We start from the raw sequence: 14,190 nt of genomic DNA, 5'->3' as shown, positions 1-14,190 counted from the left end.
TAATGATTCAGAAGGAGTTTCCACATATTGTATAGAGCCCATGCGTGGACCATTCGTTTGAGCAGGCAAGCATAATGCAACAACGGCTTGTCAAAGTTGCCTTGCAAGGTATATGGCAAAAAGATGAATGCTTCCGACGTGGAAGAAAAGTGGAGATCGAGGCATAGAGAGGTCCACAAAATGATTGCCAACCTCTATGCGATTTTGGAGCTTCGCCATGATGAGCATGCTAGGTGGAATCAATGCTTACATGATCTCGATGGTGCTTGAACTTATTTGTTTCCAGCCACCACTTGCAATTTTGAGGACAAAGCTGTTTGTGGCGGGGATGGTTTGTAATGAAGGCCAAAACTAAGCTATTGTGGGTTAGGACTAAGTTATCTACTCTCCCTCCTTCGTCCTACTCTCTCTCTCTCTCTCTCTCTCTCTCTCTCTCTCTCTCTCTCTCTCTCTCTCTCTTTGGGGTTATAAGTTTATATGAGTCCGTTAGAGGGAGGGTACGTGTCTCAGAAGATCTATCAGATTGGGTTGAGAGCACTATCGAAGTGAAGCAAGGCTGCTCCCTCTCACCGACTCTCTTCGGGCTCTATATTGATGAGATTACATCCTTTGTTGATCGCCTAGGTGGAGAGGGTTCACTTCTGGCTGACCTAATGGTGCAGATACTACTGTACACAAATGACATAGTCCTCATATCATCCTCAGCAGAGGGATTGTATAAACATCTAGAGGCTCTGGAGATGTTCTGGAGAGAGGGAGAAACTTGACAGTTAACCTTGGAAAAACCAAGGTTATGATCTTCAACATCTCACTAGCAGTGTCCTGTCTCGCCATAGCTTCACGTACCGAGATGAGCAAGTGGAGATAGTGCAGTCTTACACATATTTGGGGGTAGTGTTCATCGGACTAGGTTTCACGATGATCCATGCAAGTACAACACGACTCACACGAGGATGGGGTACCTTGGCAAGACTAGAGAGGCGGTGCTTCAGGCACACTTCCAACACCCTTTGACGAAGGGTTGGCTTTTCGACACCCTGGTGAAACCGACTGCTATGTATGCAGCACCTTTCTGGTGAAGTGACATTTTAGTGACAGAGTGGAAGAAATTTGAGGGGCTATAGGTGACTATGGGATCCAGGATGATTCGAAGTAAGCCCTCGGTCCCCATCAGATTATACAGGCAGAGTTCGCCCCCTCTCCAGGTTGATGCCATCTTTCAAAGGGTGCTATTCCTCCACAAACTTTGGGCCTTATCCCAGTGGAGATTACCAAGGCTAGCATTGGAATCTTCTAGGCGACTGGTAGAGAGCGGTGTTGATAGAGCATGGTACGCACGGATATCCACATGGTTTGGTTGTCATGGCATTCAGATGGACAAACTTCCCCCCTTTCAGTATAGCATGGACGCACCACTTGAGATGGTACCACGAGATGAGATCAACCGTGTCATATAGTTGGACCTCTTCTAGCTCCATACATCTAGGGCTTTGGGGGGAGAGGAGTTTTCCACCAAGATCTAGTTCTACCATGACCACTTTTTGAGGGTCTTGGAGCATGGTCTCATCATCAAACTTCAGTACCTCGAGGATAGGAGAGTCTCACATACACTAAGGATCGCCATCGCAATTGCGAGTCTCATCAGACCAGCTAAGGATTGAGGCAGGCAGAGCTGCAGGCATACCCAAAGAGCAGAGGATCTGCAGACTATGCCAGATGGGGGAGGTCGAGACAGAGGAGCATTTTTTATGTGCTTGCCCAGTCTACTATGAGATCCAAGGGCGATATCACTACCTCTTTCAGGAGGGGCATGGCTTTGGTTGATTCATTTTGTCGACCAGGTTTGTGTTGGGCACTATGTGATCAAGATGCGACGATAGAGAGATACACTGATGCGACAGGCGAGAGAGCAGTAGGGGGCGATGCCACAAGTCTTTGAGATCAACAGAGCACAGACACGTGTCATAGATTTCTATGCATCTGAGTCACCTACCAGGGAGGCTGAGGGAGAGGAGCTTGATGAAATGAGAGTATCATGGATTAGCAGTGGGAGTCTTCATCACGATGCTACCAGACGAGAGGCATACACTCCACATTCTAAACAGAGATCGACCGTAGCACGCGCAATCGAGGTCTGATCTATTTCAGCCCTCCTCAGAGGAGACCGCCGCCAGAGACGAGGCGTCACCCTTGACGTAGCCCATCAGATAGAGAGATCGAGGAGACCACGCCTTCCACTACACCGAGAGACAGCTCGACAGACACAGATACGAGAGCTCCTCACATCCCATTAGAGAGCCACCAGGGTACCTAGATATATGGAGCCTGGGCATGTACTAGGAGCATTAGCTCTAAGCACCTGATACTCTTATGCTATTTTGCTACTTTGCTATTTTGCTTATTAATTTAGCACTTTAGCTTTCAGCGAGGGCCTTAGTGAGCCCTTTTAACACTCGCAAAATTTTTAGCAAGGGGGCTGTCTTCCTTGTCAAGCAAATCGAGAATATAAAAAGAATTTCTAAATGATGCTTTACCATCGCATGCAATCTCGTTTTTGTTTCCTTCCAATGAAAACTCTTTCTGATGTAACTAATCCTTTTAGTTTTTATGTGCAGCATTTGGAAAACGAATTTCCTGGATCAAATATCCTTTTTGTTACAGTTACAGATGATGAGTCTCGAAGAATTGAGCAACAGTCAGACGATGAAACAAAGGCAGAAATCATGGTGGTTTTGAAAACATTGTTTGGAGAAGGAATCCCAGAAATTGAACAAATACTAGTTCCACGATGGTGGAAAGATCGGTTCTATCGTGGGACCTATACAAATTGGCCTATTGGTGTCTCAGAGGTTGATTTTGATCGTATGAAGGTCAGATACCAACTTGAATGGATGTTAGTAATGTCATCTCTAAATTTCTTACAACTGACTTCCTTCATACCTTTCAGGCTCCTGTTAAACATCTATATTTTACTGGAGAGCACACGAGTGAGAAGTTCAATGGTTATGTACATGGTGCTTACCTTGCTGGTAGGCCCCTCTATTAGCGATTATCTCTGAATGCCATGTCTAAGTTTAATTTTCTTGAATATTGACAAAGCAAACCTTATTCAAAAAATAATCTGATTGTTACAACTGAAACATATCATACTCTCTAAAAGTACCGTTGTTTTTTTAACAGAACCAGTTTGAGGATGCAAACTCAACTTTTATTGCCAAGAGATGTCCAACGAAATAAATCGTGAACCTGTTGACTTGCTTGTCAATTTCACTTTACATGGGCATGATTGAAATATGAACCGAGAGGATAGTCTATAAAGGGCCAAATACCTATTATGGCTGTGTGTGTTTGCAGTACATGTACTATACAATTTATTAAGCTGGAAACCTGGAATAATCAGTTAAAACATGTATTGTTACAAAACCTGAAATCAAAACCTCATTTCAGAGGCAAAGAGCTGCTGCTCCTCCCCGCACACCCCCTGCTGCCCTCCTCAGCCCCCTCCCTCTCAGCCCCTCCCTCCCTCCTCACTCCCCTCAGCCCCCTCCCCGCCTCCCTTCACCCGCCTCCCTTCAACCGCCCCTACCCCCACCTCCCTCAGCCCCTACCCCCGCCTCCCTTCAACCGCCCCTACCCCCACCTCCCTCAGTCCCCGCCCCTACCCCTGCCTCCCTCAGCCCCGTCCCGCCTCCCTACCCCCACCTCCCTCACCCCCTACCCCTGCCTCCCTCAGCAGCCCCCTCTCCGCCTCCCTACCAGCGCCCCTGCTTCGCCCCTCCTTGCCTCCTTCAGTCCCTCTCCCCACCTCCCTACCCCCACCCCTTCCCCGCCTGGCCTCCCTGTCTCCTCAGCACCCCTCCCCCGCCTCCCTTTCCACCCTTTCCTCCTCCCTACTCTGCCCTTTCCTCTCACATGCTTTCCACATGGGGGAGGCTCTAGCGTTGTTGATTACATCATGGGATCCCCTGCCTTCACATCTCGCATAACTGATTTTAATGTGGCACCTCTTCCCCCTGGAGCTGATCATACCTACTTATTCTTTAGTATTTCCACTCCCCGTCGCACAACACCTTCCACCCCACTGATTTCTTACTCCACCTATCATGACATACGCTTCGACCGTGATCACTCACCTATTTACTCGGGCCGTCTGTACATACTTCTCGCTTATATTGACTTCATGAATCATGCTCCTATTAGAGGACCGCGCTGCCCTGATCACCCACTCACTACACTAGGCTGCCCTTCACGTTTTCCCTCACACCACTCGCTCCACCCCCCTTCCATCACCCTGGACCGTACCTTGTAATAGCTAGTACGATGATGAGTGCAAGGCTTTACGTCATCAGCTCAGATTCGAAACCAAAAACAATCTTTCGAGCGAACCAGAGACTCTACGCGAGTATCATCGACTGGTGCATAGAAAGAAACTAGATTTCATTCGCTGGAACGAGGAGGAACTAGTGAACATTTTGTTTAGTAACAACTCTAAGGACTTTTGGCGGATATTTCTAGAGGGATGGTCCCCCTCACCACTCACTGATACTCAGGTTTGGCATAAGTAAGCATGCACACTATATGACATTTCAAATCAGCTAGTCCCTGATCTCTCACATATGCTACGTCCCATCTTCTGCACCCTCTTCACTAAGGGAGGGGTGAAGGATGCCATATTGAAACTTCATAATGGCCAAGCGAAGGATCATGAGGGGCTATGCACTGAGTTCATTGCATATGGGATTAACCTCCTAGCTCCGATCTTAGTAAAGCTCTTTAATGAAGTTGTTTGTTTGGGGTTTCCATGCACCTAGACCATTAACACTATTTCACCCATCCACAAGGCAAGAGATCCCATGAGCCCGGAGAATTACAGGACCATTATGATTGGACATGTCATGTCCAAAATTTATGCATCAGTGCTTGATTCTGAGGTCAGTTGATTTGCTGAGTGTCAAGGCCTTAGAGCAGCAGGACGGGCTGGATTCCGGTGGGATCATGGAACCATGGATCACATTCTCACGCTAAGGAGTATTATCGAGGAGGAGAGGGCACGGAAGCAGAGGGTTTACTTTTGCTTTGTGGATTTCTGCAAAGCATTTTAATATGGTCCCGAGAGCCCGCCTCCTCCGACGCCTACAGGATTTGGGTTATGACAAGGAGATCATTTGGGCTGTCATGGCACTTTATGAGAGAGTCTCGGGCAGAGGGTTTGTCATGGCAGAGTTCGAGATGGCAGAGTCTGGGCAGGGTCTGGGTGGACAGACGAGATCATGAGCACTATTGGAGTCAAACATGGGTGTCTTTTATCACCTACCCTGTTTGGCCTCTACATTGGCGAGTTTCGAGACAATGATGCAGACACAGGGAGGGGATGGATGTTCTCTTATTGGCACTCGGATCCATATATTGCTAAATGCATATGATGTGGCACTACAGTTTTTTTGTGAGTCTCATGATTTGAAGGTCAACCTTGATAAAACCAAGGTTATGATCTTCAATACATCTCGAGCCATCATGCATCAGGAGCAGTTAACGTTTGATGGGTCCCCTATTGAGATAGTTTCGTCATACACGTATCTTGGGGTTGCCTTCTTCGGACCCATCTTTACTATGAGACCCGCCCCGCGATGCAGGCCTGCTTGCGCAGGGGATAAGCTTCATTGGCTAGACTAGAGAGGCAGTGTTTTAGCTCGACTTTCAGGATCCACGGACTAAGGGGCTGCTTTTTGACTCCTTGGTTCGCCCAGTGGGGACATATGGCAGCCCTTGTTGGGGCCAGACTTGTCAGATATAGAGTGGACTCGTGTGGAGCAGCTACAGGTTCTCATGCTGTCGTGGATGATACGAGGTAAGCCATGCATTCCTCATCATTGAGGCTGAGTTTGGGTCCTCCCTATTAATGCTAGATGTTGCATTTCAGGTCATCACGTTTTTGTACTGAGTCAGGGAGTACGGGGATTACACTTCTGGGCGCAGCAGACTACCTTGGCTAGCATTGTCCTCTTCTATGGCACTTTCGGCAGGGGGGACCAAAGATGCTGGTATGCACGCATAGAGAGATGGTTGGAGCGACTGGGGCTCCAACCATCTCTCTCCCTCCCTTCCAGTACAGTATGGATGGACTCCCTCCCTTCCAGTACAGTATGGATGCTCCGTTTTCTCCCCTCCTATCACACGAGGTCAACCATGTAATTCATGAGGAGCTGTTACAGCTACACATATTCCGGACCTGGTTGGGACCAAGCAAACTCCTAATGGAGCTCAGCTTCTACAAAGATCACTGCTTGCATATCACAAAGGAGGGTTTCATTGACCCACTAGGATACACGCAGATCCACTTACCCCACTCATTGAGGATATCTATTGGGCAGTTTTGGGTCTCTTCACATAGACTTCGTATTGAGAGCGGCAGAGCAGAGGGCCTACCCAGGGAGAGGCGCATATGCACATTATGTGACATGAAAGAGGTTGAGAGGGTGGAGCACTTCATCTTCAAGTGTCTTGTTTACTATGAGATCCAAGGGAGTTTCTACTCCCTCTTCAGAGATAGCTCTAGGGTTTTGTCCCGATTCCTCTCCTATCCAGACCAAAGATGTTTGGCGGGCTTCATCCATCAGGTAATCAGACACCGCGAGAGGATACTTCGATCAGGGAGACATGAGCAGACTTCTTCCTTGGCAGATCCCTCTCAGAACTCTATTACGGAGTTCTTCCTACCAGATCACATGGATTCCCACGAGACGAGGCCTTGACATGACCGTGACCCAGAGTCAGTGACCCGACAGCTCAGACAGAGGACCGACGTGCAGATTACACTTGGGGAGATTCCCTCTCTGTTTAGAGTCAGAGCTCGGCTGACAGGGGTTACTATGGCCCTTGTTAGGCGCAGAGCTATGACCACCAGGAGACGTCATAGGGCCGCACCCGTGAGCAGCTGACAACACTCTATTGCCGATTTCATGCCTCTGTTGCCTCATCCACCCTTATGTCCTGATGATGATGAGATTGATTTGTAGTCGACCATTAATATGACTATGCTGTACTTAGTACTATCATTTTGCATTTTTGCATTCTGCATTGGTGTGGATGCTCATTTAGTAGCTCCACCCTCACAGCTTGTTTTGTACCAGGTTTTTCATAGTTTGATAGACCCATCGGTCTTCAAAAGACTTTAATAAAATTTCTTTCTTTCTCCTCCTCCCCTCCTCATTCTCGGCCCCTCCCCTTACCCCCCTTTTTCTTTCTTGCCCTCCTCTTCTTGCTTTTCTCCTCTACAGTCGCTTCCTTGAATGCATTGAAAGAATGCATTGAAAGGGAGAAAAGAGCACAAAATATATTCATACGAGGTATGACAGAAAAGGATGCAGAAACACCCTTGTCACTAGCCAAAGAAATTATAGATTTCTTTCAAGAGCATTTTGCTATACAGGATGTGACTGTGTTGGAGCTCACCGGGTAGGAAAGAAGCAGGAAAACAAGGATTACCATCGAGCAATAGTGTGTACAATGATGGACACAAGAAAGAGAGCAATTATATTGGATAGTAGCAAGGTGTATCTAAAAGGAACTTCTTATTTTGTGACTGAGGATAGGACACCCAAACAGCAAGAAGAGAGACGTCAACTCTATGAGGCCCGTAAGAAGAGGCAAGAGGCAAGAGAAGGCAATAATCTCTAGGGGTACGCTACCCATGGGACCAAACAAAGTCTCAAGATAATGTTTTGGAATTGTAGGGGTTTCCCTTGGAAAAAAGGGGCAGGCCTTAATGACGTGCTTGAAAATGCTGATATAATCTTTCTGGTTGAGACATGGGAAAGGGACATATGCAGACTCCCCCCAATTCATGGTTACAAAGTGCATTCTCTATGGCAATCAAATGTTGGTAAACGTGGGCAAGGAGGGGTGGCATGCTTATGCAAAGAGCACTTAGAAGACATGGTGAGTATATGCAAAGATGATCCACATAAAAGGTATATATGGATCAAGGTCAAAACGCAGTCAATGCCACTATTTATTGCAGGATGCTATATCCCACATCAAGACTCCCCATTTTATCAAAGGTTTGGTAAAGATGCATCAGATCCATATGGAGACCTATGCTTGGATGTGGCACATTTCAGACTTGAAGGACATGTGATGGTGCTGGGTGATATGAATGCGCGTATAGGGGACACACAATTTCAGCCCCTCACAGAGCATGAGTACAACAAAGAAGAGGAAATGCACATAGATCATAGTTGGTGCCATCATTCACATGATAAGAAGGTCAATGCACATGGTGACGCATTAACCAGCATGATCAATGGCCTCCGTTTGATCGTGATGAATGGGGCAGGTTTATACCCACAAACAGGGGTACCAACATGCTTCCCACCTAGTGGAGGATCTAGTGTAATAGATTATGCATTGATCTCACTCGATGCAATACATCTTGTGACTGATTTTACAATCGGTTCTGAGTACCCGGAATCAGATCACACCCCCCTCTATGTTGAGATGCATATGCCCCATCAAGCAGAACTTGCAAAGCAAATAGCTGAACATTGGACCTTCCGACTATGCCTAGATCAAAGAGAGAAATATGCTGATGTTGTTGACGAATTAATGAAGGATATATGCAAATTAAATTGGGATGAAACAAGAAGGGTTTTGCTCTCAGCAGGAGAAATTGCGTTAGGCAAGAAAAAGAGTGGTAAAGCATGCAGGAAGGGTCTGCCACAAAATAAATGGTTTGATAAGGATTGCAAAGTGGCCAGGATAAAGTTGAAACTAATGACAGATGATGAGGAGCGTAAAAAAGCAGAAAGGCTCTTCCATACACTCACTCGAAGAAAGAAGAGGAAATATTTACTGGAAAAGGAATGGGAAGACGCTATCGATTTTGCTAAAAACCCAAAGGGGACATGGAGACGCACTAAAGGTAGACCAAGAGACATAATAGGGGACTTCACAGAGGAAGAAATGCTGCAATATGTCAAACAATTGTATGTGCACACCCAAGCCCCACCTATGACAGCAGAGATAGTTCATTATAATGGCCCAAACGTCTTTTCATTGGATGATGTGAATGAAGGGCTGAAGAAGATGGCTAATGGAAAAGCATCGGACACAGTGCAATTGAGTGCAGAACTTATAAAATGGACAAATGAATACACACGAAGATGCCTAGTAGGGCTACTCAATGATGCAATGCTCTATGGTTTTCCACCCGAATGGCAAGAGAATTGGATAAAGCCACTTTACAAAGGAGGGAACCGCAATCAACTTACCAATTATAGAACCATAATGGTGAGCTCCACAATGGCAAAACTGTTTAGCACAATAATTGAGTCAGAACTCAGCCTATGGGCAGAGTTGCATAAAAAAAGGGCCATTGGACAAGCAGGCTTTAGGAAAGTTCACAGCACTGTGGATCATCTGGTCACTATACGAGTTTTAATGGAGGAGAGTAGGCTACAAGGCAAAACCCTTTTTTGTTGCTTTATAGATTTTAAGAAAGCATTCGATATGGTGCCCAGAAACAGTTTATGGGAGAGAATGTTGCAGTTGGAAGTACCACACCAACTCAGGATAGCAGTTTTCAGGCTATATGAGAAGGTAACATGCCAACTCAAGGGAAAAAATGGGCTATCAACAGCGTTCTACAGCAATATGGGGGTGAAACAGGGATGCCCACTGTCACCTATATTGTTTGGCTTATGCATTGATAGACTAGAAGAATCGGTCGAGGAGACACTACAACAAAAGAGCATAGATAGCCCTCAAATCTTGGGATATGCTGTATTACTGCTGTTGTATGCAGATGATGTTGTTTTCTTCTCACACACAGCAGAAAAGGTGGGATGGATGATGCATGTACTTCATAAATTTTGTGTGGAAAGTGGCTTTGCTGTTAATGTCAACAAAACAAAGATGATGATAGTCAAAACAGTACAGCCAGCAAACACACCAAATATTATGTACAATGGCCAGCAAATTGAAAGAGTGCAAACTTTCAAATACCTAGGGGTGGATATACCAGAAAATCACAGGTGGAGTGATTGTGTTCAAAGAAGGATTGATGCAGGGTGGGGTAAGTACTATCAGTTTGAGAATGATTGCAGGAATAGTGACACTATAAGATGGGGTATTAGACAAATCCTTTTTGATGCATATGTTGTACAGACAGTGTTATATGGGGTGGAAGTTTGGGGAGGAAGTATCTCAGCATCAAAATGGGATGATATTGAGAAGATGCAAAAATCATTCATCAGAAGGCACTTGGGAATCAAAATTACCACACCCTACTAAATCATGCTTCTAGAGACTGGCACCAAACCAATTGAAATAAGGGCATTGGAAAGAGTTTTCAAATACATCAAGAAGGTCAAGGCCATGGACATACACAGACTACCAAGAAAGGCATGGGAAGCAAGTAGAAGACTTCAAAAAACAAATAAGAGTAAGATCCTATCCTCACGATGGTGGCTAGATATTCATGGCTGGTTCCAAAGGTGGGAAGTTGCCTCATATTTAGATAGCCCCTCAGACAAAATGGATGAGGAGGCACTGCAAAAAGCGCTCCTCGAAGCATTGCATCATAAATGGCAATCAGCTAAGAAAAGAGCTAAGTTTGAATACTATTGCCAACATATTAGTCCCAGCTATTGGAGCACATATGCTCAAGCAAAGGACAATGTTCAAAGATACATAAGCATGCCCATACCTATTAATGTCAGGCGTAATATTGCAAGTATGCGTACCCATTCTCATATGCTAGAGGTGGAGAGAGGAGCGTGGGGAGATACTTCAAGAGATCGACGAATTTGCCAAATGTGTGATTTGCAGGACGTGGAGATAGAAGCACATGTTTTATTGACATGCCCATAGTATGCCCACATAAGGAAAGATCTTCAGAATGTCGTAGAGATGCACTCAAATCTTGTGAGCCTACTCACGCATGTACATCCTCCTATCTTGGGCACATATATTGGTAGGATTCTTAAGCATAGAGAACAATGCACGATGTCGTAGGCTATAAAGCAGTGATACTGTGTTACTATATCACCCCTTCCTCTTTGGAGGACAGAGACTTCCTTTTTTGTATCTTCTCTGATCAGATGAGGTCCCATGGGTCGTTTTTCGGCCTCCAGAGGACGATAATACAACATTCTATTCTATTCTATTCTATTCCTTCCTTTCTCGCCCTTTCTAATTATAGCAGACGTTGTATGGATAAAATTGTAAATAAGTCTTTCACTTGTTGCATGATGATGGGTAGGCACATAGCTATGCACATAGCTAGTAGGTGGTGGTTTTGAGTTATGGATACTCTCATCACAAAACTTTATATTGGTGTAAATACTTTCTTGAGATTGTAAATGCTTTTGCAGGGACTCATGGGAAATGATGAGAGTAGTGTGGGTGCACCAGACATCCCAGAGCATGGTATCCAGTGTGCGATGATGTTTTGTTACGGGATGACATGTGCTCTTTGAGAATGTCATGAGTCATATGTGTATGAGGGCATAGTTTTCCTTTTGTTGAGGGCGTCTTCCAATTTTCCGTGTGTCAGGATTGGGTTTATATGTGGATAGTCAGTAGGTAATGAGGTCTAAATGCTTGTGGTGTGCATTAGTGTGCACAAAGTCTAACTGTGGTGCATTAAGTGCCTTGGCCTACGTTTTGTGGGGAAGCCTTGGGAGTGGTAAAAAGGCAAAAGTGAGGTGGCTAATCAAGGATGACGTGGCTGCTTTTTGGAGAAGGCTAGCACATGCATGCAAACGTGGTTACGTAATAAGAAAGGGGAGCTTCTGGATCGACGAGGAAGCACGTACATGGAGATGGCGGCTTGTAGGAGAATTCGAGAAGGGATGGGCACACAAAGGAGGAGCACGCGAGCTCAGAAGTAGCGGGGGAGTCAATTGTGCGGGGGGGTGTAGCTCGATTTGATGAGCGTCTCTACTGTCCGGGTCTGGGGACTTGTTGGAAGGATCAACAGAGAGAGCAAGAGAGCTCTGTGTATGTGAGCAGAGGAGGCTGCAGCGTTGGGGGACCGCGCAAGAGAGGATCTATGGGCGACTCTGTAGGAGGTTGGTGAACCATGACGATGCATGAGCTTTGTGAGCTACAGAGAGGCAGGCTGTGGCGTCATTTCTGATTACCCGGAGGCTCCCAGATGGTGGATGGAAGAGACGTTGATACTGTGCAGGCTGAAAGGTTTTGGAAGGAGATACGTGAGTTTTGGGCGCTCTGTGTGTAGAAGAGCAGCTATGACGGCTCGTGGATCCGGCTGGAAGAGTAGATGATGTAGCTGGTTGTAGATGGGCGACTCTGTTGTGGGGGCTGGAATACCTTGGATAAGGAGAGCTTGTGCGCTAGGTGAGGAGAGGAACCACGACGCTGAGGCATCTTGACCAAAGTTCGTGGCTGGTGCAGGAGAAGCCGCGACTAGAGGCTATCATAGCATGAAGAGGTGAGAGATAACGGAGGTGCTTCATTGAGAGCACGCGCAGGGTATACTTGTATAGAGGCTGGTGGAGAACTCATGGGCTGAGACGAATCTGTTTGCACGGGAATCGGGCTGGAGAGAAGGGCCGTTGCAAGTGCTGGGTATCTTCACGTATGGGACACGGGCTGTTGCCTTTGGAAAGAACTGCTTCATAATGTAATTGGCCGACTGTTGCATTTGTTGGAGCTTGGGAACTAGCTTCTGGGAATCTTGCTCGGGGGGGTGATGGAAGCCAGGAGCTTCTTGATTTGGCGGGTTGTATCATTACTAGTGCTTGTTGATGATCTTGGGAAAGATATAATAAGATTTTCTGACCGTGGCCTGACCGTGGCCATCTTGTGGGTTGATGTCTTGAAGAGTCATGAAGTTAGTCTTCATGTGGGTTGTGGGTTGGAAGCATTTGAAGCTAATTGCTCTCTGAGTTATTGAGGGAAGAAGTGCACTTGTCTTTAGCTGTGTAGTCCATTGGGCTCTTTTTGAGGTTGTGTGGTCCATTATTAGTCAGTTTTTTGTGGGGGGTTGTCTCAGTTCCCAGTTCAAGGATCCATGCTCTGGTTGCTTGGATATAGCTCCATCTGCAAGCTACCCACACTTTTCTAATCCCATTGGGTCCTGGCCATAAAAGCCGTCTACTGTTGCAGTAAAAGAAGGAAATGATCATATCACTGGAGTTTGGGCCAGGGATTTATGGTCTGTCATTTGAAGGACTCAATGTTGAAATTTTGATGTCTGTGGTCCAAGGTGATTATTGGACTGTAGTAATATATGTGAGTGATGAGGAGTGGGTAGAGGTTGTTTGGCTTTTGGAGGAAATGTGGCCAGAGTATGCGCTGAATGTAGAGGTGTGTAGAGATGAGGATTTTGAATAAAGTCTGTTACCTTGTGATTGTGTTGTTCAGTTGCTTTAAATGTGGGTGAGGGTGGTTGTGAAGGCGGGCTAAGCTCTATCTCTTTTGTTCATCCAACGTGACGGACGGATCTTTCAACTGGGTTTGAATCAACCTTCCCACCTCGATTGGCGATGGATTTACAATCAGTCAATCCTAACCTGCTTCCATCGGCCGTGAAAACAATTACATTCTCAAAAGATGAGTTGCAGCAGCTGAAGAAGGATGTAGAACTTGAAAGTTCTATCACTTTAATCACACGCATCTATGGGTCTCACCCTTCCAGCTCACAAGCCAAAGATTGGATGCTTGCGGCACTACCCTCAGACTTCACCCCTTGACTCAAAGATGTTCACTTACTACGGCGAGATTTCTTTTAGGTTGTTTTTGATTCACCGGAAGCTGCGAGTGCTGTGTTCAAAGTCGGGTACTTGCACTTGGACATAGAAAGATTTTTTTAAACCCTTTCATGCTGGGATTTTAGAAAGAGACTAAAATGAAATCGTTTAGCTTGAATGAAGAGATTTTGAACTACTTTTTGATTAGCCTTCTCCTTAAGTGCTAGCCTTCGTCATGGCTCAGTCTGCCCTTCATATCATGCTTCAGTGTCCGGATTGTTCTTCCTTTCGACAGAGAGTGGAGATGGTAGGCAGACACGACCAGTGCAGGATCTGCAAGACTGTTGGGCATTTCGGCAGGGAATGTCCGAAAAAGAAGAGGCCTAAAAATCCTTCTAGTCAAGCAGCTATCCCTCGACCTCGACAGAGGGGTGGTACAGTTTCAGCACCTCCTCCTCGATCTAGACAGGGTGTT

General features: G+C 46.0%; 1 protein-coding gene across 3 annotated transcripts in view; it reads left to right on the top strand.

Moving 5' to 3' along the window:
* PAO1 (polyamine oxidase 1) overlaps positions 1-14,190 on the top strand; it is a 90,750-nt gene that overhangs the window by 39,370 nt on the left and 37,190 nt on the right. For all 3 annotated transcript variants that reach the window (XM_087369775.1, XM_087369777.1, XM_087369774.1), the window contains 2 exons: positions 2,616-2,870; positions 2,948-3,029. In XM_087369775.1, coding sequence (XP_087225901.1) covers positions 2,616-2,870; positions 2,948-3,029 — 337 coding nt within the window. The remainder of the gene's footprint in view (positions 1-2,615; positions 2,871-2,947; positions 3,030-14,190) is intronic.

The sequence above is a fragment of the Dipteris shenzhenensis genome, chromosome 31 (assembly GCF_047967505.1).
Source record: "Dipteris shenzhenensis isolate YYH24624 ecotype China chromosome 31, Dip_SZ_1.0, whole genome shotgun sequence".
In the NCBI taxonomy this organism is placed as follows: domain Eukaryota; kingdom Viridiplantae; phylum Streptophyta; class Polypodiopsida; order Gleicheniales; family Dipteridaceae; genus Dipteris; species Dipteris shenzhenensis.
Note: the sequence above shows the minus strand (reverse complement) of the source record. Positions and strands in the feature narration are given on the sequence as shown.